Source organism: Myotis yumanensis, unplaced genomic scaffold, assembly GCF_028538775.1.
Source record: "Myotis yumanensis isolate MYYU_CA2020_CCGP unplaced genomic scaffold, mMyoYum1.0.hap1 SCAF_21, whole genome shotgun sequence".
Lineage (NCBI taxonomy): Eukaryota > Metazoa > Chordata > Mammalia > Chiroptera > Vespertilionidae > Myotis > Myotis yumanensis.
In genome coordinates this window covers 12,548,037-12,572,537 of record NW_027223772.1, presented here as the reverse complement: position 1 = coordinate 12,572,537, position 24,501 = coordinate 12,548,037, and the positions used below count along the sequence as shown (strand labels likewise).

At 48.6% G+C, this 24,501-nt stretch overlaps 1 protein-coding gene across 3 annotated transcripts in view; it reads left to right on the top strand.

The window, feature by feature from the left end:
- PHF2 (PHD finger protein 2) overlaps positions 1-24,501 on the top strand; it is an 86,058-nt gene that overhangs the window by 20,308 nt on the left and 41,249 nt on the right. For all 3 annotated transcript variants that reach the window (XM_070400949.1, XM_070400950.1, XM_070400951.1), the window contains exon 2: positions 24,004-24,089. In XM_070400949.1, the coding sequence (XP_070257050.1) occupies positions 24,004-24,089 (86 nt within the window). The remainder of the gene's footprint in view (positions 1-24,003; positions 24,090-24,501) is intronic.

Here is a 24,501-nt window from a genome sequence, read left to right as displayed (position 1 = left end):
AGTGATAGTGAATGTCCTTGCCTTGTTCCTGATCTTAGGGGGAAAAACATTTAGTTTATCATACTAAGTATATGTTAACTGTTGGTTTTTATAGTTGTTTTTTATCAAATAGAAAAAGTTCCTCTCTATTTCTAGTTTGCTGTGAATTTTTTATCATGAAGGAATGTTGGATTTTGTCAAATACTTTTTCTGCATCTATTGATATGAGCATATGAAATTTTTCTTTAGCCTCTGTGTGTGTGGTGATTTGCATAATAACTTTTGAATATTGAACCAGCCTTGCATACATGGAATAAATCCCTCTTGATCATGATGTATAATTCTTTTTGTGCAGTGTTAAATTTGTTTTTTGTTTTTTTTTAAATATATTTTATTGATTCTCTACATAGAGGAAGGGAGAGAGATAGAGAGTTAGAAACATCGATGAGAGAGAAACATCGACCAGCTGCCTCCTGCACATCTCCCACTGGGGACGCGCCCGCAACCCAGGTACATGCCCTTGACCGGAATTGAACCCGGGACCCTTGAGTCCGCAGGCTGACGCTCTATCCACTGAGCCAAACCGGCTTTGGCTGCAGTGTTAAATTTGATTTGTGAATGTTTTGAACGAGAGATTTTTGCATCTATGTTCATGAGAGATATGAGTCTGTAGTTTTTCTTTTTGTCTTTGTCTATCTGGTCTTCCTTTCTGTCTGTTTTTTCTGTCCTTGTTTGACTAGGGTATTAAAGTAATGCTGTGCCTCATAGAATGAGTTAGGAAGTATTTTCTCTGCTTCTAATTTCTGGAAGAGATTGTAGAATATTGGTATAATATCGTCCTTAAATCTTTGGTGGAATTTATCACAGAACCCACTTAAGCCTTGTGTTTTCTATTTTGGAAGGCTATTAATATTTGATTCAATTTCCTTAGTAGGGAGAGGCCTAATCAGATTCTTTATTTCTCCTTGTGTGAGTTTTGATAGATTGAATCTTTCAAGGAATTGGTTCATTTAATCCAGGTTATCAAATTTGTGGGCATAGAATTGTTAATAATATCCCTTTATTGTCCCTTTAATGTCCATGGGATCTGTAGTGATGACCCTTTTTTAACTTCTGATATTAGTAATTTGTGTCTACTCTCTTTTTTCTTATTAACTTGGCAAGAGGCATATCAATTGGTTGATCTTTTTAAAGAATCATCGTTTGCTTTCATTGACTTTTCTCTATTTATTTGCTGTTTTCACTTTTATTTCTTTCTATTCTAATTTTTATTATTTTTTTTCTCCTGCTTACTTTGGATTTAGTTTTCTTTTATTTTTCTAGCTTCCTCTAGTAGAAGTTGAGATTATGGATTTTAGGTCTTCTTTTCTAATGTATGTATTCACTGCTATAAATTTCCCTCTAAGCATTGCTTTGGCTGCATCCCAGAAATTTTCTTAAGTTAGAAATATTTAAATTTTCTCCTCAAACTTTGTCTATGTGTTATTTAGAATTCAGTTGTTTAATCTCTTAAGTATTTTGTTGTTTTCCTGAGATCTTTCTGTTATGATTTCTAGTATAATTCCATTGTGATGTGAGAACATCCTTTGTATGATTTTTATATTTTAAATTTGTTATGGTGTGATTTACTGCCCAGAATGTGATCATCTTGGTGAATGTTCTGTGTGAACTTGAGAAGAATGTTTATTCTGCTTTTGTTGGTTGAAGTACTTCCTCTATTATGCCAATTAGATCGGGTTGATTGATGATGTTGTTCAGTTCAACTGTGTTCTTACTGATTTTTTATCTTGTCTGTCGGTTAGTGATGGAGGATGTGGAAATCTTCAGTATGACAGTGGATTCATCTGTTTCTCCTTGCAGTCTTTGAGTTATTACCTCCTGTATTTTGATGCTCTGTTTTAGGCACAGACACATTAAGGATTGTTATGTCTTCTTGGAAAACTAACCCTCTTATCATTATGTAATGCCTTTCTTTATTCTGATGATTTTTCTTGCTCTAAAGTTTACTTTGTCTGCAATTAATATACCTACTTTGGCTTTCTTCTGAATAGTATAGCATGGTATGTTGTTCTCTTTATAGCTTTACTTTTTTTCTCCATTAAGTTTTTTTTAACAGACTTTATTTTTAGAGTAGTTTTAGGTTCACAGCAAAATTGAGTAGAAATCAGAGACAGTTTTCATATCACCTCTACGCCATACACCATCCCTTTGATTTTTTTTTTTATAACAAAATGAATCACTTTATTTCGGTATGCATCCACATCTAAGCAATTAGTGGTCCTGAACAGAAAAGTGGAAAAACACAGCCATTAGCCAGGAGGTCAAGCCCGCCAATTTTGGGGTTCTGCCGTGCACATCGAGTTCTTTCTTAATCCTTGCTGAGGACCATGAGAAGCTGGACCATTTTTAAAAAATATATATATTTTATTGATTTTTTACAGAGAGGAAGGGAGAGGGATAGAGAGTTAGAAACATCGATGAGAGAGAAACATCGATCAGCTGCCTCCTGCACACTCCCCACTGGGGATGTGCCCACAACCAAGGCACATGCCCTTGACCGGAATCAAACCTGTGACCCTTGAGTCCGCAGGCCGATGTTCCATCCACTGAGCCAAACCAGTCAAGGCGAAGCTGGACCATTTTAATCAATATGTATTTTTATATTTAAAATGGATTTCTATAGACAATGTATAGTTGGTTCTTCTTTCCCCCACTCTTACAATCTTTGTCTTTTAATTTGTATATTTCGACTATTGACATTAAAAAACTATTGATAATGTTAGATTAATAGCTACAGTATTAGTTTTTGTTTTCTATTTGTTGCCTTTGTTATTTGTTTTGTTTTTTGTCTTTCACTCTTTTTCTGCTTTCTCTGGTTTTCATTGATATTATTTTATATGATACTAGGGGCCCAGTGCATGAATTCATGCACCTTGAAAGGAACTGTGGGCTGTGAGGCTGCAGTAGGCACAGGAGAGGGTCTTGGCCCATCCTCCATGCCTCCGCCCAGTCCCATCTGCTGGCAGCCTCACTCCCACCGCCTCCTCCCCTCCCATGCGCTGCTAGCCCCACGCGGAGTGATTGGGGCCCACGCTGTCAGTGGGTGCGAGTGGCTCTGCTGCCCTGATCGTCCCTCAGGAGCAGGGGGAGGTAGTAACCACCAGAGGCTCACCCCGATGACAGCGACCAGCACCCCACCTTGGTCTGGTGCCCCTGCTCATCCGCTCCACCATCCTGCCACGACCAATGCCCCCCATGTTCCGCACACTTACCCTGGTGGTCAGCGCACGTCATAGTGACCGGTTGTTCGGTTGTTCCACTGTTCAGTCTATTTGCATATTAGCCTTTTATTATATAGGATTTGTCTTTCTTTCTCTGGTTTATTTCTTTTAGCATAATACCTTCTAGGTCCACCCATGCTATTGCAAATGGTAGGATTTCATTTTTATAAAATAGCTGAGTAATATTCAATTGTATAAGTATATGTACCACCACTTTTTAATCCACTTGTCTGTTGATGGACAGTTGGATTGCTTCCATATCTTGGCTATTGTAAATAATGTTGCAATGAACATAGGGGTGCATATATTCTTTCTTTTTTAAATAATTTTTTTTTGCAAGGCAAATATCTTTACTCCTGCAGGAGGTAATAATTCTTTATTGTTGAAAGTATTACATATGTCCCCCCCCCCATTGACCACCTCCAGTCCACCCTCCACCCCCCGCCACAGACCTTCACCCCCCTATTGTCTGTGTCCATGGGTTATCCATATATGCATACAAGGTCTTTGGTGGATTACCTCCCACCCAACCGCTGTCCCCTGCCTTCCCTCCAAGATTCCACACTGTGTTCCATGCTTCCACGTCTCTGGATCCACTCCGTTCATCAGTTTATTTAGATTCCACATATGAGTGTGATGATGTGATTCTTGTCTTTCTCTGACTGACATATTTCACTTAGCATAGTACTCTCCAGGTCACTCTGTGCTATCTCAAATATATATTTCTTCAAATTAATGTTTTGGGTTTCTTCAGATATATACCAGAAGTGGAACTGCTGGGTCATAAGGCAATTCCATTTTTAATTTTTTGAGCAACCTCCCCACTTTTCCATAGTGCTTGCACCAATATGCATTCCCAACAACCGTGCATTAAGGTTCCCTTTTCTCCATATCCTTGCCAGCACTTGTTTGTTGATTTATTGAGTATAGCTTTTCTGACAGGTGTGAGGTGGTATCTCACTGTGGTTTTAACGTTAATACCTCTGATGATTAGTGATGTTGAGCAACTTTTCATATAGCTATTGGCCTTCTATATGTCCTCTTTGGAGAAGTGTCTCTTCCGGTCCTCTGCCCACTTTTTAATTGGATTGCTTATTTTTTTGGTGTTGAGTTGTATGCGTTCTTTATAAATTTTGGTCATTCACACTTAATAAGATGTGTAATTGGTGAGCGTGTTCTCCCATTCAGTAGGTTACCCTTTGTTTTGTTAATGGTTTCCCTTGCTGCGCAAACCCTTTTTAGTTTGACGTAGTCCCTTTTGTCTATTCTTTGTCCAAGGAGATATGTCATAAACAAATATTGCTAAGAGATTTTACTGTCTGTTTTTTCTTCTAGGAGTTTGATGGTTTCAGATCTTACATTTAAGTCTTTAATCCATTTTGAGTTTATTTTTGTATATGGTGTAAGAAGTTGATCTAGTTTCATTTTTTTTTTTTTTGGCGTGTATCTGTCCAATTTTCTCAACACCATTTATTGAAGACTGTTTTTACTCCATTGTATGTTCTTGCTTCTTTGTCATAGATTAATTGACTATATATATGTGTGGGTTTATTTCTGGGCTCTCTCTTATGTTTTATTGATCTGTATGTCAGTTTTTATGGCAGTACCATGCTGGTTCTATTACTATAGCTTGCACTATAGTTTGATATCAGGTAGTATGATACCTCCCACCTTGTTATTATTATTTTTTTAATTGCTGTTACTATTCAGAGCCTTTTATGTTCCATACACATTTTTGGATTACTTGTTCTATGAAAAACTACATTGGTATTGTGAAAGGAATTGTGTTGAATCTATGGATTGCTTTGGGTGGTGTGGATATTTAAATGATGTTATTTCTTTCTACCCATGAGCACAGCATGTCCTTCCACTTATTAGTATCTTCTTCGATTTCTTTCTTGACTGTCTTATAATTTTCTGAGCTCAGGTGTTTTATCCCCTTGGTTAAATGTATTCCTCGGTATCTTTTTGATGTAACTGTAAATGTTATAGTTTTCTTAGTTTCTCTTTCTGGTAGTTTATTATTGGTGTATAAAAAACCCACAGATTTCTGAATATTTACTTTGTATCCTGCTACTTTACTGAATTCATTTATTAATTATAGTAGTTTTATGGTGGAATCTTAGAGTTCTCTATATGCAGTATTATGTCATCTACAAATAATGACAATTTTAACTTTTCCTTTCCAATTTGAATACTTTTTATTTCTTCTTCTTTTTTGATTACTGTATCTAGGCCTTCCAGTACTGTGGTTTTTTGCTTCTTTTTTTAACTATTTATTTATTTTTTTTTAACTTACTTCACAGAGAGGAAGGGAGAAGGGAAGAGAAATAGAAACATCAGTGATGAGAGGAAACATTGATCCGTTGCCTCTTGCAAGCCCCTTACTGGTGATCAAGCCTGCAACCCATGCATGTGCCCTGACCAGGAATCCAGCTGTCACCTGGGTTGTTCATGGGTTGAAGCTCAACCACTGAGCCACACCTGCAGGGCAAGGCCTTCCAGTACTATGTTGAATAAAAATGGTGAGAGTGGACATCCCTGTCTTGTTCCTGATCTTAAGGGAAACACTTTGAGTTTTATACTTTTTAAAATATATATATATTTTTTTATTGATTTCAGAGAGGAAGGGAGAGGGAGAAGAGATAGAAACATCAATGATGAGAATCATTGATTGGCTGCCTCCTGCATGCCCCACACTGGGAATTGAGCCTGCAATCCGGGCATGTGCCCTGACCGAGAATCGAACTGTGACCTGGTTCACAGGTCGACGCTCAACCATGGAGCCACGCCGGCTGTGCTTTAGTTTTATTCTTTATAATTATGTTCTTTTTACCCCCCTCTTTCTTATAAAATTCCCTTTAACATTTCTTTTAATACTGGTTCATTGTTGGTAACTCCTTCAGCTTCTTATCTGTGAAGCTCTTTATTTCTCATTCAGTTTTACGTGATAGCCTTGCTGGGTAGAGGTGTCTTGGTTGTAGGTCCTTACTTTTTTTCACTGAATATTTCGTGCCAATCCCTTCTAACCCGAAATGTTTCTGTTGAGAAATAAGCTGACAGTCTTATGGGAGTTTCCCTGTAAGTAACTGTCATTCACTTGCTGACTTTCAGGCTATTGGATTGACCCTGATCACATTGTGTAAGGTGCTGTGTGGAAGCGGAATTTGCCCAGCAGGGTCTGCTGCCTGTTGGGATATCCTTTGGATGGGCCACTCTTGGAGCTAATTGGGTCATGCTTTGGTGTTGCCTGAAGCCCGCCACTGGATGTGTTGGTTCTGGGGACACTTTCGAGGGACTCCGGAACAGGTCAATGTCAGACGCTGCCTGTACCTGGCCTCGGGCTACATGTCTGGAGCTACCATGTGACCTGCAGTTTGTGGCTTCCTCTGCTGGGCCTGGGTGCGGGTGGGAGGGGCCAAGCTGTGTGCCAGCTTCAAGCCTGGGGGCAGGTCGGCAAAAGGCCCCCACGTCACAAGATCCACCTCCACCTGCCAGCTGCCTGTTAGACGCTGGAAGAGCCTCTGGCAGTGCGGCCAGTTGCATGGGTTAGGTTTCAGTGAGTCACCAGGTAGGGGCGAGTGCTGTTCACCAGGTTGGTACAGATTCAAACTCTGTGCCGGTGCTGGGTCTGAGGCCACTCAGCACAAGTCTCGGGGCACACGAAGGCCAGCAACCACCCGCCGGGCACCCGTGGGCCTTTGTGATGGCGGGGGAATCTAGGGGAGTAGTCAGGATGAGGCCGGCAAAGCTCACCAGGTTAAAGCAGTCCACGATTTGACCATGTAGAGGGAGGGCTCCATACCGGAACAGGCACTGCTCAGGAGCCTGGGAGTAAGGGGCATGGCCCTCCTCTCCAGCCTCAGAGCGCAGTCTTCCTGTGTGATTCTGGCTGTGCAAGCCTGCCTGGACCTCTTCAAGAGCTCCTCCGTAAGCTGTGCACCGTGGGCGCAGGCTGGAGTCTGCCAAAGACCTCTCCACTGGGACGTATCCTGGCAAGGCAGGGCCTCCAGGAGTCAGCAGGGAAGAGCTGTTGCCATTCCCCAGGCTGATGTATGGAGGGGGATGCTCGCTGCCGGCGAGATGGTGTCAGTTGTCAGTGGGCAGTGGGGGGCTGGTCACAGGGACGCTTGCTGCTATGACTCCAGTCCTTTCCCCGGAGCCACACCTCTCAGTTTTTCCCTTTTGGGCTCCTGTCCACTCCGAGCTGCCGTCCTCTGCTCGAGCCCATGGTAGGCGCTGCCACTGAGGTTCTTTGCACTGGCCCTTAACGGAGTTGTCCCCCTCCTCACCAGGGCTGGCGGAATCCCTGCTAATTTTCACAGCCAGATATTGTGTGGGCTCTGCTTCCCAGCTCTAGCCCTCTGGGCTGGGGAGCCTGCCCTGGGGCTGAGGCCCCTCTCTCCTCTGGGGGAAACCTTCCCCGCTGAGATGTTCCTCTGGATTCTCACGTACTGCTCATGAGGGTGGGCCAGCCCTATTCTCGTCTCTGCCCTTTCTGTGCGTCTTGGTGTGGGCTCCCCCATGAATCCTTAGTATAAGCCTTCTGTTCAGCTAGTCTTCAGACAGTTATTCAGGTTGATTGTTCTGTACTTGAGTCACTACTCTGATGTGGTTCTGGGAGGAGCCAGTGTAACTTCTACCTACTCTGCTGCCATCTTGCTGTCCCCTAATCGTAGTTATTTTAATTCCTGGTACACGTCCATCATCCCTGCCATATCTGAGAGAGCATGTCTCATGCTTTCTCTGTCTCTTCAGACTGTGGTTTTTTTTGGTCTTTCCATAGGCCTATTTTTTTGTTGTTGTTGCAAGAAAACTATTTTAAAGGCAAGACAACTGTCCCCCTTATATGCCACCACCCAGAGAGGCTCACCTGGAACCTCTGCACATGTTTGCCTCTTTTCTGTGTGGATGTTGGGATGACTCAGTGTGCTGCTTCCCGCAGCGGGCATGACGGGGTCCCTGTCAGTACAGCTCTTGGCTGCATGATGATCTACGAGGTAGATACTGATCTACTAGCTCCCCCAGTGCTGGGTGCTTTGGTTTGTGAGTTTTTTAGTCTCCCGCGCCCGGGAAGGCTACAGGCCAGGTTTTCTTGCTGTAGTTTATGGACAAGGAGACTGAGGGAGGTCCAGAGGGGCCGTGCCCAGGCTGGCCTCCTCCTTCCCGGTCATTCTGATGCTGCTGCAGGTCTGGGCATGACCAGGACTCTGTCCAAGGGAGCCTGGCGTCAGCATCCTGTGAGGTGTGCCAGCTGTGCTACTGGGTCTGCAGGTCGCTGTCTCAGGGGGGCCCCGGTCCTGGAGTCTCTTAGCAAAGGTGTGGCCGCTGGGCCATTGGACTGCCTCTCGTCAGGGGGTGTGCAGACCCTGTGCTGGCAAGGGAGGAAGGGCTGCTGCCTGGACATCACCACTGAGGGAACACTGGCGGGAACACTGGAAGGCCCAGAGGCTGGTGGGATCTCTCACGCCCCTAATGTCGAGCCATGGAGGACGTCTTTGGGTGGCTCGGCTTCCCAGAGCAAGGGGGACATGCTGACTGGGGCGGGGCAGAGGTTGCAAACTGCCCACTTGCTGGGCACACTGGTATCTGCTGGGCCTGTGATGTTGGTCCACACAGGGGTTTTCAAAACCTGTTCCATTAGCTGCAGTATATTAAAATCAGGAGATTTCACCTAAACATGTGCATTTTGAGGTTTTCTTGAAAAATGAGGAGACCTGGCAGTGCTCAGTGCACATCCACAATGCGCCCCCATGGGCCGCTTCAGACCTCGGGCTGCCATCTCCTGTCTCCCATCCCTTGCTAAGCTGACAGGGGCCGCACCTCCGTCCCCTCACACCTGTCCACCCCCTCCCTACAGGCCAAACACTGCACCCCCGTGAACAGACAGGCCCCCTTGGTGGCTTGTCTAGATGACCCCCAGGTCTCCGCCATGTGGAAACGCGGTGAGCCTCTGAGGGCCTGGCTGTGTGGAGACCCCTGATCACTGGGGCTTCTATCGTTTCCATTCCCACGTTTTCTTAGCGTGTCGTCAGGGAAAGCATCGGACTCCTGCCTCCCGCTGTGTCCCAGAACGGCGTGGAGCATGACTTACTGAAGGGGTGAAAGTGTGCTGGGCAGGCCTTCCTGTCCTAGGGCTCTTGGCCTTAGTACCTCATCTCACAAGTGGCAGGCTGGGCAGGATGGAGTTTTGCTGAGAGTCCTTTCATTTCTGATGCTGCGAGAGCCTTAAATTCCTGCCCACTTAAGGCACTCTCAGAGAGTTCTGAGCACTTACCATAAATGCTTGATTTTGACTATACAGATTTATTTTTGAGAATCAGAAGAATATTTTCTTAAAACTCTATTTGTGTATACTTTAAAAAATACAAAGAGCCCTTCTGATTTGAATCAAACCAGTTTATTAGGATTATGATTGTTCTTAAATTTTTTTAAACTTTATTGTTGAAAGTATTACAGATGTTCCCGCCTTTGCCCTCTCCTCCCCACTCACCCATCCCCAGCCTTCACTGCACTGTTGTCTGTGGCCATGGGTTATGCATATATGTATGCGTGTCAGTTCTTTGGTTAATCTCTTCTCGCCCCCCTTTAACATTTTTGAAGATGGATAGCAATATGTACATATAGGAGAAAAATTCAACAGTCAAAAATTTGTCTTCAGAGATAAGTCTGTTCCCTCCCCTCTGACCACCAGACTTCTCCAGAGGTGACCACTAAGGTCAGGTTTCTGAATCTTTCCAGAACATTCTGATCAAAGAGGAGCATGTGTATGCATTTCCTCCAGTCCCCACAAAAAAATGGGCATGCACCTTACTTCTCCATCGCATGCTCGTTGCTAAACAATACATCCCGAGGTCGTTCCAGATCAGTAAGTGTGGGGTTTGCACTTCTTGGCATTCCATACATTTACCCACATCTCCCATCGATGGGCCCCCGGTCGCTGCTTCAGTGAACGCCCTGTGCACACCTGTGCCAGTGTGCCGGTGCATTCTGGGAAGAGGGCCACAGATGAGGTCACGCATTCTCGGCGTCAGCTCTCCACTTTGGAGGATGTGGGAACGCTGTGTGTGCAGTGTCAGCGCACCACGTGCTCTCCAGGCTCCTCATTCTGTGCCAGCTGGTAGGTGAACAAGACGTCTCACACGTGGTGGTGCACCTCTTTCCATGTGTTGAAAGCCATTGATGTCCTTTTCTGTAAGCTGTTTACTTAAAGTCACGATTTAAATCGCGGCCAGGCAGTTTCATTATGTTTTCTCCGATGTAACAGAGTTTTCCTACCGTTTATTGTACCTTTCACAGGGAGACAGTGTCTCCCAGGAGCTTGTAAGACTCCACAGAAAGCAGTCATTGATTTGGGCAATTGGTGTTTTTTACTTCTGGTGCTGCTCTTCATTGTTTGGATTATTGTGTCTGTGAGACTCAACGAGTGCCTTGGCAGGGCCGGGAGGTCGTCCCCCTGGGCTGTGTCTGTGGTGCAGGAAGGAATTGCCCGGTCCCCTTCAGGGTCCACAGCCAACCCTGACGGGGCCTTGGTTAATTAGAGCCACGAGACTGCCCACCTTCTTACTTCTTTCCAACAAACACTCATCTAAGCTAAACCTGCAAACGGGGTTTTGTACTTTTAAATGCTCTAGGAGTAACATTTTATTTTTATTTTTATTTATTATTTATTTATTATTTTTTTAAATTTTTTAAAAATTAAATCTTTATTGTTCAGATTATTACATTGGTTCCTCTTTTTTCCCACCATAACTCCCCTCCACCCAGTTCCCACCCCACCCTCCGCCCTCACTCCCCACCCACTGTCCTCATCCATAGGTGCACGATTATTGTCCAATCTCTTCCCTCACCCCCCACACCCCTTTCCCCCCCAAGAATAGTCAGTCCATTCCCTTTCTATGTCCCTGATTCTATTATAATCACCAGTTCATACTGTTCATCAGATTATTTATTCACTTGATTTTTAGATTCACTTGTTGCTAGATGTGTATTTGTTGTTCATAATTTGTATCTTTACCTTTTTCTTCTTCTTCCTCTTCTTAAAGGATACCTTTCAGCATTTCATGTAATCCTGGTTTGGTGGTGATGAACTCCTTTAGCTTTTCCTTATCTGTGAAGCTCTTTATCTGACCTTCACTTCTGAATGATAGCTTTGCTGGATAAAGTACTCTTGGTTGTAGGTTCTTGGTATTCATCACTTTGAGTATTTCTTGCCACTCCCTTCTGGCCTGCAAAGTTTCTGTTGAGAAATCAGCTGACAGTCGTATGGGTACTCCCTTGTAGGTAACTGACTTTCTTTCTCTTGCTGCTTTTAAGAGTCTCTCTTTGTCTTTTGCTCTTGGCATTTTAATTATGATGTGTCTTGGTGTGGTCCTCTTTGGATTCCTTTTGTTTGGGGTCCTCTGCGCCTCCTGGACTTGGAAGTCTAATTCTTTCAGCAGGTAGGGGAAGTTTTCTGTCATTATTTCTTCAAATAGGTTTTCAATATCTTGCTCTCTCTCTTCTTCTGGCACCCCTATAATTCGGATGTTGGTACGCTTGAAGCTGTCCCAGAGGCTCCTTACACTATCTTCCTATTTTTGGATTCTTTTTTCATTTTGCTTTTCCGGTTGGGTGTTTTTTGCTTCTTCGTATTTCAAATCTTTGACTTGATTCTTGCGATCCTCTGGTCTGCTGTTGGGAGTCTGTATAATATTCTTTATTTCAGTCAGTGTATGCTTAATTTCTAGTTGGTCCTTTATCACAACATTGAGGGTCTCACTAGATTTCTTGAAGATCTCACTACATTTATCAGCGGTCTCACCAGTCTTTTCAAGGGTCTTACTAAATTTATCGGCGGCTTCTAGACAGTTCTTGAGAGACCTTAAAAGTGTGGTTTTGAACTTTATATCCAGCAGTTTGCTTTCCTCCATTTCTGTCATTTGTGTCCTGTTTCTTTGTCTCGGCATTTTTTGTGCTTCGCTGTGTCGATAGAGTGGCTTTCTGTGCTAAGTGTCCCAATTACCTGAGGTAGACACTCTTGGTGCACCCCCTTGTGGGCTTTGTGCACAGTCTTGTTGTAGTTAAGCCTTGATTGTTGTATGTAAAGCTGGGAGGATTTGACCTCCAGGCCAATTGGCTGTGAGAATTAGCTGTGTCTACGGTGGGAGAACTTCTGTGCTGAAGACACCCTTATGGGGCAAGACTTGCTTCAGTGGGGCTTTGGTGCTCACTGAGTCTGCCCCCTGAGTGTGTCCCTTATAGATCTGAGTAGTTGTAATTGGATGGTCCCACTCTGACCACTGGGTACACTGGCTCTTGGATCTGAGGAGGTGCTAATCTAGCCTTTGCCTGAGGCTACCCAGCAGAAGCCAGCTGTAAAGCAATGCAGGTTGCCCTGGGGCCTTGGGGCAGCTGCAGTTTGTTAAGTTATTTTCAGATTACAAAGGGCCGGGCCTTTCATATGCAAAAGCCTCCCTGCAGGGCTTGGGCGGGGCGGGGTCCCAGGGGATCAACAGGGCGGGCCGAGCGAGCCAGCGAGCGAGCAGTATGGCTGCTCTCATTCCTGCCTTCAGAGGTTTTGGCAATCGCCTTGAGTGCCTCCGAGAGAAAGCTGCCCTCGAGTTCCGACCCCTGCCAGACAGTCCCGTTTCTCCCGTGTGAGTCTGGGTCCCCAGAGACTCGCCCGGAACTGGAGCTCAGAGCCTGAGACTCCCTCCCGATTGAAAACGACAACTGCACCCTCAGCCACCAGCCCGCTCCGCATGCACCTCCACACCTTAGTATTTTACTTCCGTACTGTGCCTCCTCTGAGTCTCGGTATGCTTTTCTCTTTCCTTCTAGTTGTAGAAATTCCACTCAGCCAGCCTTCCTGTGGTTCTGGGTGATGTCCGTTATGTCTTTTAGTTGTATTTTTGAAGTGGTTGTGTGAGGCAGCAATCTCCGGTGTTTACCTATGCCGCCATCTTGGTTTCTCTCTAGGAGTAACATTTTATGCAGGCAGCCCTTTGGAATGCATTGTCTGAGCAAAGTCCATATGCATAGCTCTGCCCCCTGGGGTGCTGTCCCCACTCTGGTCGCTCTGTTCTTGTTTACTCACAAGGGGGGTGTCTGCTCTATTGCATTCTCCCCTGGAGTGAGGGTGCCGAAGGGAAATCAAGCACTTCCCTGACTCCTCTGGGACCGGTGGCCCTTAGGTTTCTCGGTTGCAGAGCCTCAGAGCCTCCGTGACTTTGGAGACGACCCAGGAAGAACAGTTCCCTTATTGCTGCATAACGGGCTCCAAAGATAAGTGACTTACGCCCCACTGCAGGGGGCTCGGCTTCGTCCGTCCGTGGTTGCTACCAGTCACACTTGGGTTTTCTTGTAGCAAATAACAGTCCAGAAAGGCAGCTGAGTAGTGAATTCCTAGATAAGGCAAAGGCTGTGGCTGATGGCAAAGAATGCTAATGAGAAGGAAGTCTGGGACTTGGGCTCCACGTATTGGCCACTTTTCTGGAAGGGGTTCTCTGTCCCCCTAAGAAGGAAGTTTTAGCCCCAGGTTTCGAGGGTTGACGGGTACAGCCCCAGCCCCACCCAGCTCCCCGAGGGCCCTAAAGCAGGCCCTGCTGCAGCAGCTCCTGGTCCTGACTGTGTCTAGAAATGGGCCCGACTCAAAACCTTCCCCAGAGCTCTCTGTTGTGGTCTGGACCGATTGTTAAGGCAGTAGAGTTGCCAGGACATATTGCTAAATTGAAACCTCCCAGGCAATAGCTGATTCCTACTGGGTCATCTCTGGATGCTGAGGCCATTGGTCAAAGTTGTGGGGGAGCAGAGTGACCCCTCAGGCTCCCTTGTTCATCACCTGATAGCGGGCTTGCCTTGGCCCAGAGACTTCAGTCTTCGTGCCTGCGAGGGACAGGCTGACGTGTGTCTTTGGTCCATACCAGCACCACTCGCGGGGCATCCACATCAGGAACACGGCCCGAGTGAGGTTGTGCGGTAATGCCAGACAGCCCAGAATGTGTCTCTTTAGGGACTGCTGGCCAGGAGCCCGCTAAAGGTGAAAGTGCCAAAGGCAAAAAGCCCGTCCCATTTAAGCCCAGAGGCCCTGTCTTGGATGCTATGGTTACAGTACACAAGGCCCTGTTTTGGGGAGACTTCACGCTGATGAATTAGGAAGGTAGAGATATAAAGCAAATGAGGCAAATTGCCAACCATTGGAGAACGTGAGTGAAGGGAGCACAGGTATCCATTGTATTAATCTGTCAACATTTCTTAAGTTTAAAAATTTTTAAATAGGAATTGGGTGGGGAGAGCCCTCTCAGGTGACAGAGTTGAGCGGGCAGAGAACTGCCACCTGCCTACCTCTGCTTGCGTCCCTCATCTGTGCCAGGGGAGGGCCTAGGTCCTGTCTATGCCCGAGTGACACCACTTGTAGATGTCTCGGGCTGCACTGTGCCTGACTCAGGACTCTTCCCTCGGACCCGTGCTGTGCCCCTGCCCCTCTCTCATCAGTTAATCCTCACGTCACCTTTGGTGCCCCTTTCCAGATGAGGGACCAGGGATGTGAGTCACCCGCCCCAAGGCCGCCGGCAGGAGAGGCACTTGGATGTCAGGGACCTTGACCTCTACTCTACCTTCTTCCACTAGAGCGAGCAACGTCAGTTTATAGAGTCATGACCTGCCTTGTTAAACTATTGAACTAAGAGAGAGGAGCAAACTCCACGGACCCCATAAAGGTACATCTGTGAACATGTGCTTCCATTGTTGGTGTGGATGCACGTGTTTCTCTTGTGAATTGTGGTAAATTGAGAAGTTGAAGCGCAGGCTCTCTGGGCCTTACTATCTCCACCCTACAGCTGGGCTTTCTCCATATTCTCATGAGCAGCATTCTCCTGTGAGGATGGTGCAGGCTCCTCCCCAGCCAGCCTGCCCGTGGCTCCCCCCCCCCGCCCCCCCCCCCCCCCCCCCCCACACACACACACTTCTGTCTTCCTATGGCTTTCGTTTCTCCTGGATGCTTTATCTTGCTGAAGGGAAGTGTAGAGAGGCACAGAAAAGGTGTCATGCCAGGGAGGAAAAAACTCTGGTGAGGTAGGGGCAGGACTCAGCCGATTACGGGTTGCCAGCCCTTCCATCATCTTCTTGGAGATGGGAAGGACCTGGGCTTGGGTCCACTCCCCTCATAGGCCTAGAGGAGTCAGGGTGAATGGATCTTGACATTCTTCCCATGCATATTCTGTAAGTCCACCTGGAGTTTTGTTCTTTCTCAGCCACTTGCTGCCAGGAATGATAATGTGTTGTGTGGTTCATCAGCCCAGCAGAGGAAAGAGATGATGATGATGATGATGATGATGATGATGGGGTTGATAGTGATGGTGATGATGTGGTGGTGATGATGATAGTGGGGGTGATAATGATGTAATGGTGATGATGGCGATGGTGCTGATGAAGGTGATGATCATGGCGATGGTGATGGTGTTGATGAAGTGGTGGTGGTGATGATGATGATGGGGTTGATAGTGATGGTGATAGTGGGGGTGATATGATGTGATGGTGGTGATCATGATGGTGGTGATGATGATGAGGATGTGATGATGATGGTGGTGATGAATATGACAAGCAATAAACTCTCTTTGAAGGCCTCTTCTGTGTGCCAGATATGGTTCTGGGCATTATTACAACCTCTCTTGAGCTTACCTGTCCCATCAGCAGGGACCAGGAGTACAGTTGTCCTTTGCATTTCAGAGTCTGTGTTCATCTCTTCTGAGCATCTAGTCCCTCCCCATAGTCCTGGTTATCTATGGTTGTGCAATGGTTACCCAAAGCCTAGTGGCTTCTGACAATAATCACACTTTTCCCATGAGTCTGCATCTTGAACTCAACAGATGGACCTCATCTGGGCCCCCGAAGCCCTGTCATCACACTGTGGCTGGGTCCCCAGGTGGGCCAGGTGGAAGCCAACTGGTCTGTGACCCTGCTGCACCGAGTCCCCAGGCTGGTAGCCCTCCAGGAGGGAGGGAGCCCCCCTCTGTGGACAGTGTCACCTGCTTTCCCTGGCTGTGTGGCAGGCACCCTGTCACCCCCTGCACGTGTGCCCCAGGTCAGCCAGGCTCTGCTGGCTGTTTCCTCTTTTCCTTTTCCTGCTCATTTTTGTGGCTTGCCCTCAGAGGGCCTGGCTGCATCAGAGGTCCAGCTCAGGAGGCTTCTTCACAGAGTGCCAGGACGCAGGAAAGACAGAGGAAGTGAACTGGGAAGGGGCACTCGGGGGCCATTCAACCTTTAAGCCAAAGCATGACTTTTTCTGCCTGTTACAAAGGGAATTCACACCCTTTTCAGTGACTTAGCAAAGTACAGAAAAGTATAAAGAGAAAATGAGCATGTCATCGTCTGGCACCAGCATCGAGCCCTTCTGGGTGTCACTCTATGTCAGGGCTGTAGATCTTAAAAGTCTAACTTAAAAAATGTGTGCAACCTGAGTTTTAATATTCCACCATGTGAGCGCAGCATGCCCTAGGGATCGGACCTCCTGGTGGGAGGGGTTTGCTGCTCCTAATGTTTGCTTTTTTAAGTAATCTTGGAATGACCCACCTTGTGCATGAACCTTGTATACATTTCTGCTTTTGGCCTTAGAATAGGTTTGTAGATGTGGAATGGCTGATGTAGGATAAAAACATTTTTAAAGCTCTTGGCACACATGGCTTCTCCCCACATTGGTCCCTCCACGAGCAGGATGAGCGTCTGGTCCATGCAGCCCCGTCCGTATCATGAGCATCACTGACCGATCAACTGTGCCCCACTGAGCTCCCGGGTGCCTCCCACCGACGCTGCAGGGCCAGCCACGCGAAGGGAGGCTCTGCCTGTCCACTCAGGGATTGAAAGGGGCCACTTCCTTTTTTTGAGGCTCTGCCTATGACTTTAAAAAAATAAATGTCAGCACAAGATTACGTAAGTTTTGGTTTACATTAAGTCAACACCCTGGACAACGTTAGGAAAAACCATGATATATTCTAGTTGTGGAGTCAGGACATAATTCCACCCTTGACTTGCACACGCTATGTAGTGGGGTGTGGGGCGACCAGGCCGGACCCTGGGAGCCTGTGCCCCGGAGGAGCTCCTGTCCTCAAATCCCTTCCTGTCTTCCTGCCGGGGCAGAGCGGGGACTGCTGCAGAAGCCTCCCTCCCCTGCCGCTGTCCTCCGTGCGACGGCCCACCCCACAGCTCCGGGGGCAGACCCGGCTGTGCGGGAGCCGTGCCTTCCCTGGTGCTGGATGCTCCGCACGGCCCATGCACTCCTGTGGCCTCGCCAGCCTCCGAGTTCTGCCCCGCCCGCCCCTTCAGTTTCTTTTTCTTCGCTGTTTTTGTTGGTGGCTCATTTCCCTCCTCCACCCCCCTCCCCCTTTGAGAATTCTGTTATCTTTCTACCTCCTGGGCTCTGGGCACTAAGTTAGTTTTAACCTTGTTTGAGGTTGACTCAGTGCCGGGTCCCAGGGCCATTGGTGGCTGAGAGCCTGTGCCCTGGGCCAGCTCAGGCCTCACAGGATTGTGTGCCCTAAAAATGCAGTCTCCTCCCTCCCCAGTTCTCGCCTCCTGGCCTCCTCAGCAGGGTCCCCTGGGTGAGCTCAGAGCCAGGAATACACAGGCACATACACACACGTGAGTACACACGTATGCACACATGGCACACCCACATCTTTGTTTTGGGTTTTCCATCTAAAGGAATTGTAGCCCTAACCGGTTTGGCTCAGTGGATAGAGTGTCGGCCTGCGGACTCAAGGGTCCCAGGTTCGATTCCGGTCAAGGGCATGTACCTTGGTTGCGGGCACATCCCCAGTGGGGAGAGTGCAGGAGGCAGCTGATCAATGTTTCTCTGTTATCGATGTTTCTAACTCTCTATCCCTCTCTCTTCCTCTCTGTAAAAAATCAATAAAATATATTTTAAAAAATAAAGGAATTGTACTATTCACATTCTCCTATAACCTGGGTGTTTTCACCTCACCACATATTGTGAATTTCTTTCCAGGTCAGTATGTTAAGATCTGCTGTCTTCTTATTTTACAATTAGTTTAGCAGAATCCTGGCCACACAGAGCACTCTGCATTGTGTCTCCTGTGGCATGTACGTGGTGACAGGACACTGCAGCTTCCCCCAGCGTCTCAGCCGTTTCGTGGCTGCACACTCAGAGCTGCAGGTCCCAGCTGTCACCTCCTGGTCCACAGTCCGTGGTGTGTGGGGCCTCGTCCCCTGTGCCCCAGAAGCACTTTGAGTGCCTCGCCCCTACTCGGACTGCAGTGCACTGCTCCCCACGCGTGCCATCGGACCAGCTGGAGGTCTCCACTTCTCCTTTACTGCGTGGAGCCTGGGTCCATCCTTGGTTCCTGTCCCAGCCTCTCCCTCAGTTGTCACACAGGCAGCGCCATCCCCAGGCCCCTGGTAGGTTCCCATGCTGATGGGAACGTCACCTGTTCATTTGAGTCTGTCTCCTGGGACCCTGGGGCCCTGGGCGCTGGTGGCCTGAGTTCTCGGCAGTGGGAAGGGAGGGCAGGGTCAGCAGAGTCCCAAGGAGCTGTCTTAGGTGAGCCCTGTGACCTGTGCCCTCAGCTGCTGCCCACCACCCAGAGTGGCCAGGCCTCCCACCAGGGGCGCTGGGGCTGGGCAGCCTGGGCCGGCTCCCGAAGCGCCTGTACTCAGGAGGCAGCAGCCCAGGGGCCGCTCAGTGACCTGGCTGTGTCTCTTTGCTGAGGTGTCAGAGCCATTGGCGTTGCAGTTGTTCTGTTTTGAAAGGGATATCTTGGTGGCTTTTGTCCTCTCCCATCCTCTCTTGTAGCCCTGCAACACCCCTCCCAGCTCCTGGTCTTCTCCCCTTGGCACTGAGTTAACTGCCTGGGCTCAGTGCCTTCTGTTCCCCTCGCTCTCTCTCTGATCCCCTTCCTCCCCTCTTCCTCCACATCCTCTTCCTGTCCCCTCTGTCTCCACAGTTGTGCTCACCTGGCTCCTAGCCTCAGCTCTCGGAGCCACCTAGGCCTCAGTCTCTGTGGGCCCATCCTGGGTCTACTGCCTGATGCAGATGTGGCGATTTTGGGGACACAAGTAGCAGGGCCTGGCCGTGTCCAGGGCCTGGCTCTGAGCCAGCTGGTCCCTCGACCTCCATATGTAGCTGGACCGTCAGGAGGTAACTGGAGCATGAAGCGGGCTCTAGCGCCTGCTTCCCAGGAGGCGGTGCCCACCTTCCTTCCAGGATCCCTGGAGTCTCGGGCCGGTGCTGCGAGGGCGTCCTTTTCCCTCCTTGGCACATCCAGGTCCTCCCCGAGCCTTTGCCCGCGCAATCCCTAGGGACACACACCCCCTGGGCAGGGAGGCCTGGCCACCTTGCTGCAGACACAGGAGTTTGAGCAGGCCAGGCAGTGTGGAGACCTGTCCAGGGAGGAGACCTCCAGACCAGTGCGAGCCAGCTGCTTGGGCATAGGCCAGTGATGGCGAACCTTTTGAGCTCGGCGTGTCAGCATTTTGAAAAACCCTAACTTAACTCTGGTGCTGTGTCACATATAGACATTTTTTGATATTTGCAATTATAGTAAAACAAAGACTTATATTTTTGATATTTATTTTATACATTTAAATGCCATTTAACAAAGAAAAATCAACCAAAAAAATGAGTTCGCGTGTCACCTCTGACACGCGTGTCACAGGTTCGCCATCACTGGCATAGGCGGCCCTGGCCAGGTTCCTGCAGAGGCGTGGTGTGGACGTCCGCCCACAGGCATGTGCGTGCTGGGATTTTCTTCTCACTGATGCTCTTTCAGCACCTGACCGCTGTGCTTAGTGAGCGAGGACAGCCGTGGTCACCGACACTGAGGGTGTGGGCCGGAGGGACAGGCTCCTGGGTGCAGCGTCTGCTCCTGGCTCCAGTGCAGGGGAAGTGCTTCGGACTTTCCTGTAACTCTTGTTCTCCTCTCATGGTTTTGGGTACTTTATCTAAATAATTTCTTAAGGGTCACTCGGAAAGCCTTCACTTTGGGATAATAAAATAAATGAGCAGTTTCCGTGAATGGCCTGCCCGGCGAGAATAGAGCTGACGGTGACGAGGTCAAGCCCTCACCACGCTTGACCTGTTCAGGAGCTCACACTGGACAGTGGGTCCCTGGACCCTCGAGACCCCCGGGCAGGAGCTAGGGCTGTCCCCTCTGCACACAGCACAGACAGTAAGCGAGTTCCAGGGCCTTAGCACGCCAGGTGATCCTTGTCAGGGTGCAGGCACAGGCAGTTAGGGCTGCGAGGTGAGTCCTGGGGGCGTTGCTGGATTCCCATTAGAGGCGGGGCCAGCCTGCCTGTGGTCATCCCCCTGGTGGGCAGCCCTGGCTGCAGCCTCGGCCCCTGCCTATGGCCCAGCCCCTGAGTGTCTCTTTCAGGTGAGGGGTGGCCCCAAGGTGTTTGGGGCAGAACAGGGGACCGACCATACCCACCTCTTTCTTTTCTCTTCAGTCCCAGGCTGCCATCCCACTGAGGTGAGACCTGCACCCTCATTGGTTGGTAGTTGAAGAAGGAGCCCCAGGGGAAGGGGTGGCGACATGCACATGGTCATGACACCTGGGCCTCAGCTTCCTACCTGTCACATGGGATGCCCCCCTCCACCTTCCAGAGTACAATGGGGCTTCAGGGACATGTGGGACCAGCAGCAATGCGTGGGGAGCCTGCCCTGGTGACCAGGGCTGAGGACCACCCACTGGGGGGTTATATTTTAAAGTGTTGATAGCCTTCCTTTTGACTGACCTGGAACTCAATCCTCATGCCGCCTTCGGGTGAGGGTGGTGCATAGAGTCCTGGTGGCCGAGCCTGTGCTCTCCTTGTGGGCCCCCAGGGCTCCTGTGGCTGGGACAGACAAGGGTACGTGATAGTCATGGGTGTGTATGGTCCCTGCTGGGTTGGAGCAGACGCATCAGGGAGGTGGGCTGTCCTAAGTGTCTGTCTGCTTTAGGAACTGCCAGTGAGAAGAAACCTGGAGCCACTGTCAGGTATGAACTCGAGATAGGGACCCAGATGTGGATGCAGCGTGTAGACTTGGGGTGTGGAGGTGGGGTGTGGATTTAGGGATGGTCTGGGTTATGGACTCAGGATTGGATACAGGATGTGGATGTGGGATGTGAACTCAAGGTGTGGACCTGGGGCGTGTACAAGGGCGTGGGATTTATTTGGATGTGGGCGTGGGGTGTGGATTCTGTGTCCAGTCTCTGGACCCGGCTGATCCCAACCAGGTGCAGGACTCTGCTCTGCCTCTGGCTCTGGCCCGTGGGTCTTGGTGGATATGGGCTATGGGAGCTGACAGCATGAGCAGCCATCTCCATCCCTGTGATCACTTGTATCAAGAGGCCACCCGATGAATGAGCAGGGCCGGCCGGCCCAGGTCGGTGCTGTGGAGACGGACCAGCACAGCAGTGGTCTGGCTGCGGTTGCCCTCCTCACCGTGCCTTCGCCCACATGGGGTGTCACCAGTGTGATGTATTTGGTTGTGGCAGTTTGTGCGGTGAACATCATGTGGTGTGATTGCGGTGCGCCTTCCGCGGGTTGGTGAGGGCGCCTGTCTACACGGTAGCCCGGTGCCTATTCTGTTCTGGCTCTGCCCTGTCTTCTGTGGGAGAGGCCCTTCGTTCCTGGAAGAAGGGTAGAAACACTTGGCTGTGTTTGTTGTAAATGTTTATATTTTGCCCTTGAAAGTTTGTTCTCATGATGTGGAGCGCTTTCAATCCATCAGTATTCTCTTTGAGTTCCTTTCCCATTTTTTGTATGTTTGTTTAAAAGTTACCTGTATGGTGAGAGCAAACACGTCCTCACGGCCTGCTTCCCAGTCGGCTCTTCAGACTGCTTGCGCTTTATTTCAGTTTATGCTCTTAGACGAAGAGTGGACTTAATGTTTTCAAAAACAGGTGCCAACATTTCTGGGCTGCAGGGTCTGTTCGCAGAGCTGTGGGATTGTGGCCTTGGTCCCCTGCCGTGGGCCTTATCTGCTGGGTGCTGGCCCAGTGCCTGGGGCAAGGGACTGTCCCACTGAATAGTGAGGAGACCTTTGGGTCTAGGGAGACGTCTAACCTCTCGTGCCTCGGTTTCCCCATTGTACAATAGGGCTAGTAGCCCCCGCCCCCTCCCCCCCCCCCCCCCCCCCCGGTGTTGCAGCAATCACCCCCGCTGCAGAGTGAGCAGTCAGCCAGCATTAGCAATGACGGGTTTGTGGCGATGATAGGACGGTGTCCCTCTCACAAGGCCAGGTTCTTTTTCTTTTTTATTTTCACAAAATTCACACAGCATACAATCAGCCATTTAAAGTGAACATTTCAGCACATTTCAGAGTGTTGTGCAACCATCTTCTCTAGCTGGTTCCAAAGCATTTCATCCCACTAAACAGCCACTTCCTTCTCCCCTGTACCCCCTTCCCCCAGTTCCACCAGCCAGTCTTCAGTCTAATATAATTGGGATCCTATAATATGTGGCCTTTTATGTCTGGCTTTTTTCACTCAACATAATTTTTTTGAGGTTCTTCATGTTGTAGCACGTGTCAGCCCTCTACTCCTTTCTAAGGTTGAAGAACACTCCATGGTATAGATACACCACAGTTTGTTTACCCATTTACCAGCCAGTGGACTTGGGTTGCTCCCATCTTTCGGTTATTGTGACTAATGCTACTGTGAACGCTTGTGTAAAAGGATTTGATACCGGTCTCAGTTCTTTCGGGTATATACCTAGAAGTGGAATTGCTGGGTCATGTGGTAATCCTATCTTTAACTTTTTTGAGGAACCACCATACTGTTTCCATAGAAACCACACCATTTCACATTTGTAAGAGGGTTATAACTTCTCCATATCCTTGCCACACTTGTTAGTTTCCCATTTTTTCTCTTTTTAAAATTGTAACTGTCCTAGTGGGCATGAGGCGGTCTGTCATGGTTTTGATTTGCATGTCAGAGGCATGCAGATGACTAAGGATGTTGAGCAGTATTCGTGACCTTGTTGGCCATTTGTATTTCATTTTGGGGGAAATGTTTGTTCAAGTCCTTTGCTTCTTTTTAGTTGTTTTGTGTTGAGTTATAAATTCTTTATATATTCTGAATGTAGACCCTTACCAAATGTATGATTTGAAAAGATTCTCTCCCAGTCTGTATGTTGTCTTTTCACTTTCTTGATAGTGTCCTTTAATGCACACACATTTTTAGTTTTGATGGCATCCAGTTTATTTTTGTTGTTGTTGCTTGTGCTTTTGGCATCACATCTAGGAATCCAAGGCTATGGAGATTTACCTCCATGTTTTCTTCTGAGAGTATTACAGTTTTAGCTTTTATATTTAGGTGATTCATCCATTTTCAGTTAACGTCTTTATATGGAGTAAGATAGGAGTTCAGCTTCATTCGTTTGCTAGTCAGCTGTCCCAGTGCTGCCCCTGGGAGACTTATGGCGGTCCCCCATGGTGTCCAGAGGGACCTTGCTGATGGCTTTGAGCTGCCCCAGTGAAGTGCCTCCCTGAGCTCTGTGGTGACAGGGCAGTGACAGCTTTCATGGAGGGAGGCCTGCTGGCCCACCTTGTCCCTCCCCTATCCTGGTCATGCATTGGTGAGGCCTTCTTTGCCCCTCCTTCCCTCCTCCTTGACCCCTGACTTGTCCCCACAACACTCTGCCCCATCAGTGCACACACTGCCCTGGACCCTCCCAAGAGGTGAGCAAGAGTTGCCTGGATGCTTTGCAGGGAAGCGCTCATGGAATTGTTGACCGCCAGTGACATCTGTTTCCTCCATTTCAGCTGTGTTGGCGTAGAAGAGGAGGAGGCCCCAGACATCGACATATACCACTGCCCAAACTGCGAGAAAACCCATGGGAAGTCTACTTGTAAGTACAGCGCCATGCGCCTCACCTTGGATCTGATGGACTCCTGACCTGGCTTGCTGGGGTAAAACTCTGGGTGGCCACACCCTGGTGCTTGGGGACACCTCTGGCCTCCTTTTCCAGCCCGTACAGCCTTGCCAAGCCCATGGCAGCCCCTCCTGATCGGCTCCTGCACTCGCAGCCGCTGTGCAGAGACTCCATCTGCTCTCAAAGGCCTCAGCAGGGGGTACAGACGCCAGCACCTGCAGGGGCCAAGTTCGTCTGAGACAGGGACATGTTGCAGGTCTGTCCAAGGGGTTGTGCAGCCCAGCCCTGCCCAGCTGACCTCCACCTTGATGGGGTCTTGAAAGTTGCATCATGGGGATCTGCTCTACTTCCCTTCTCCACCTCTGCAGGGAATCTTAGGTGATTTCCT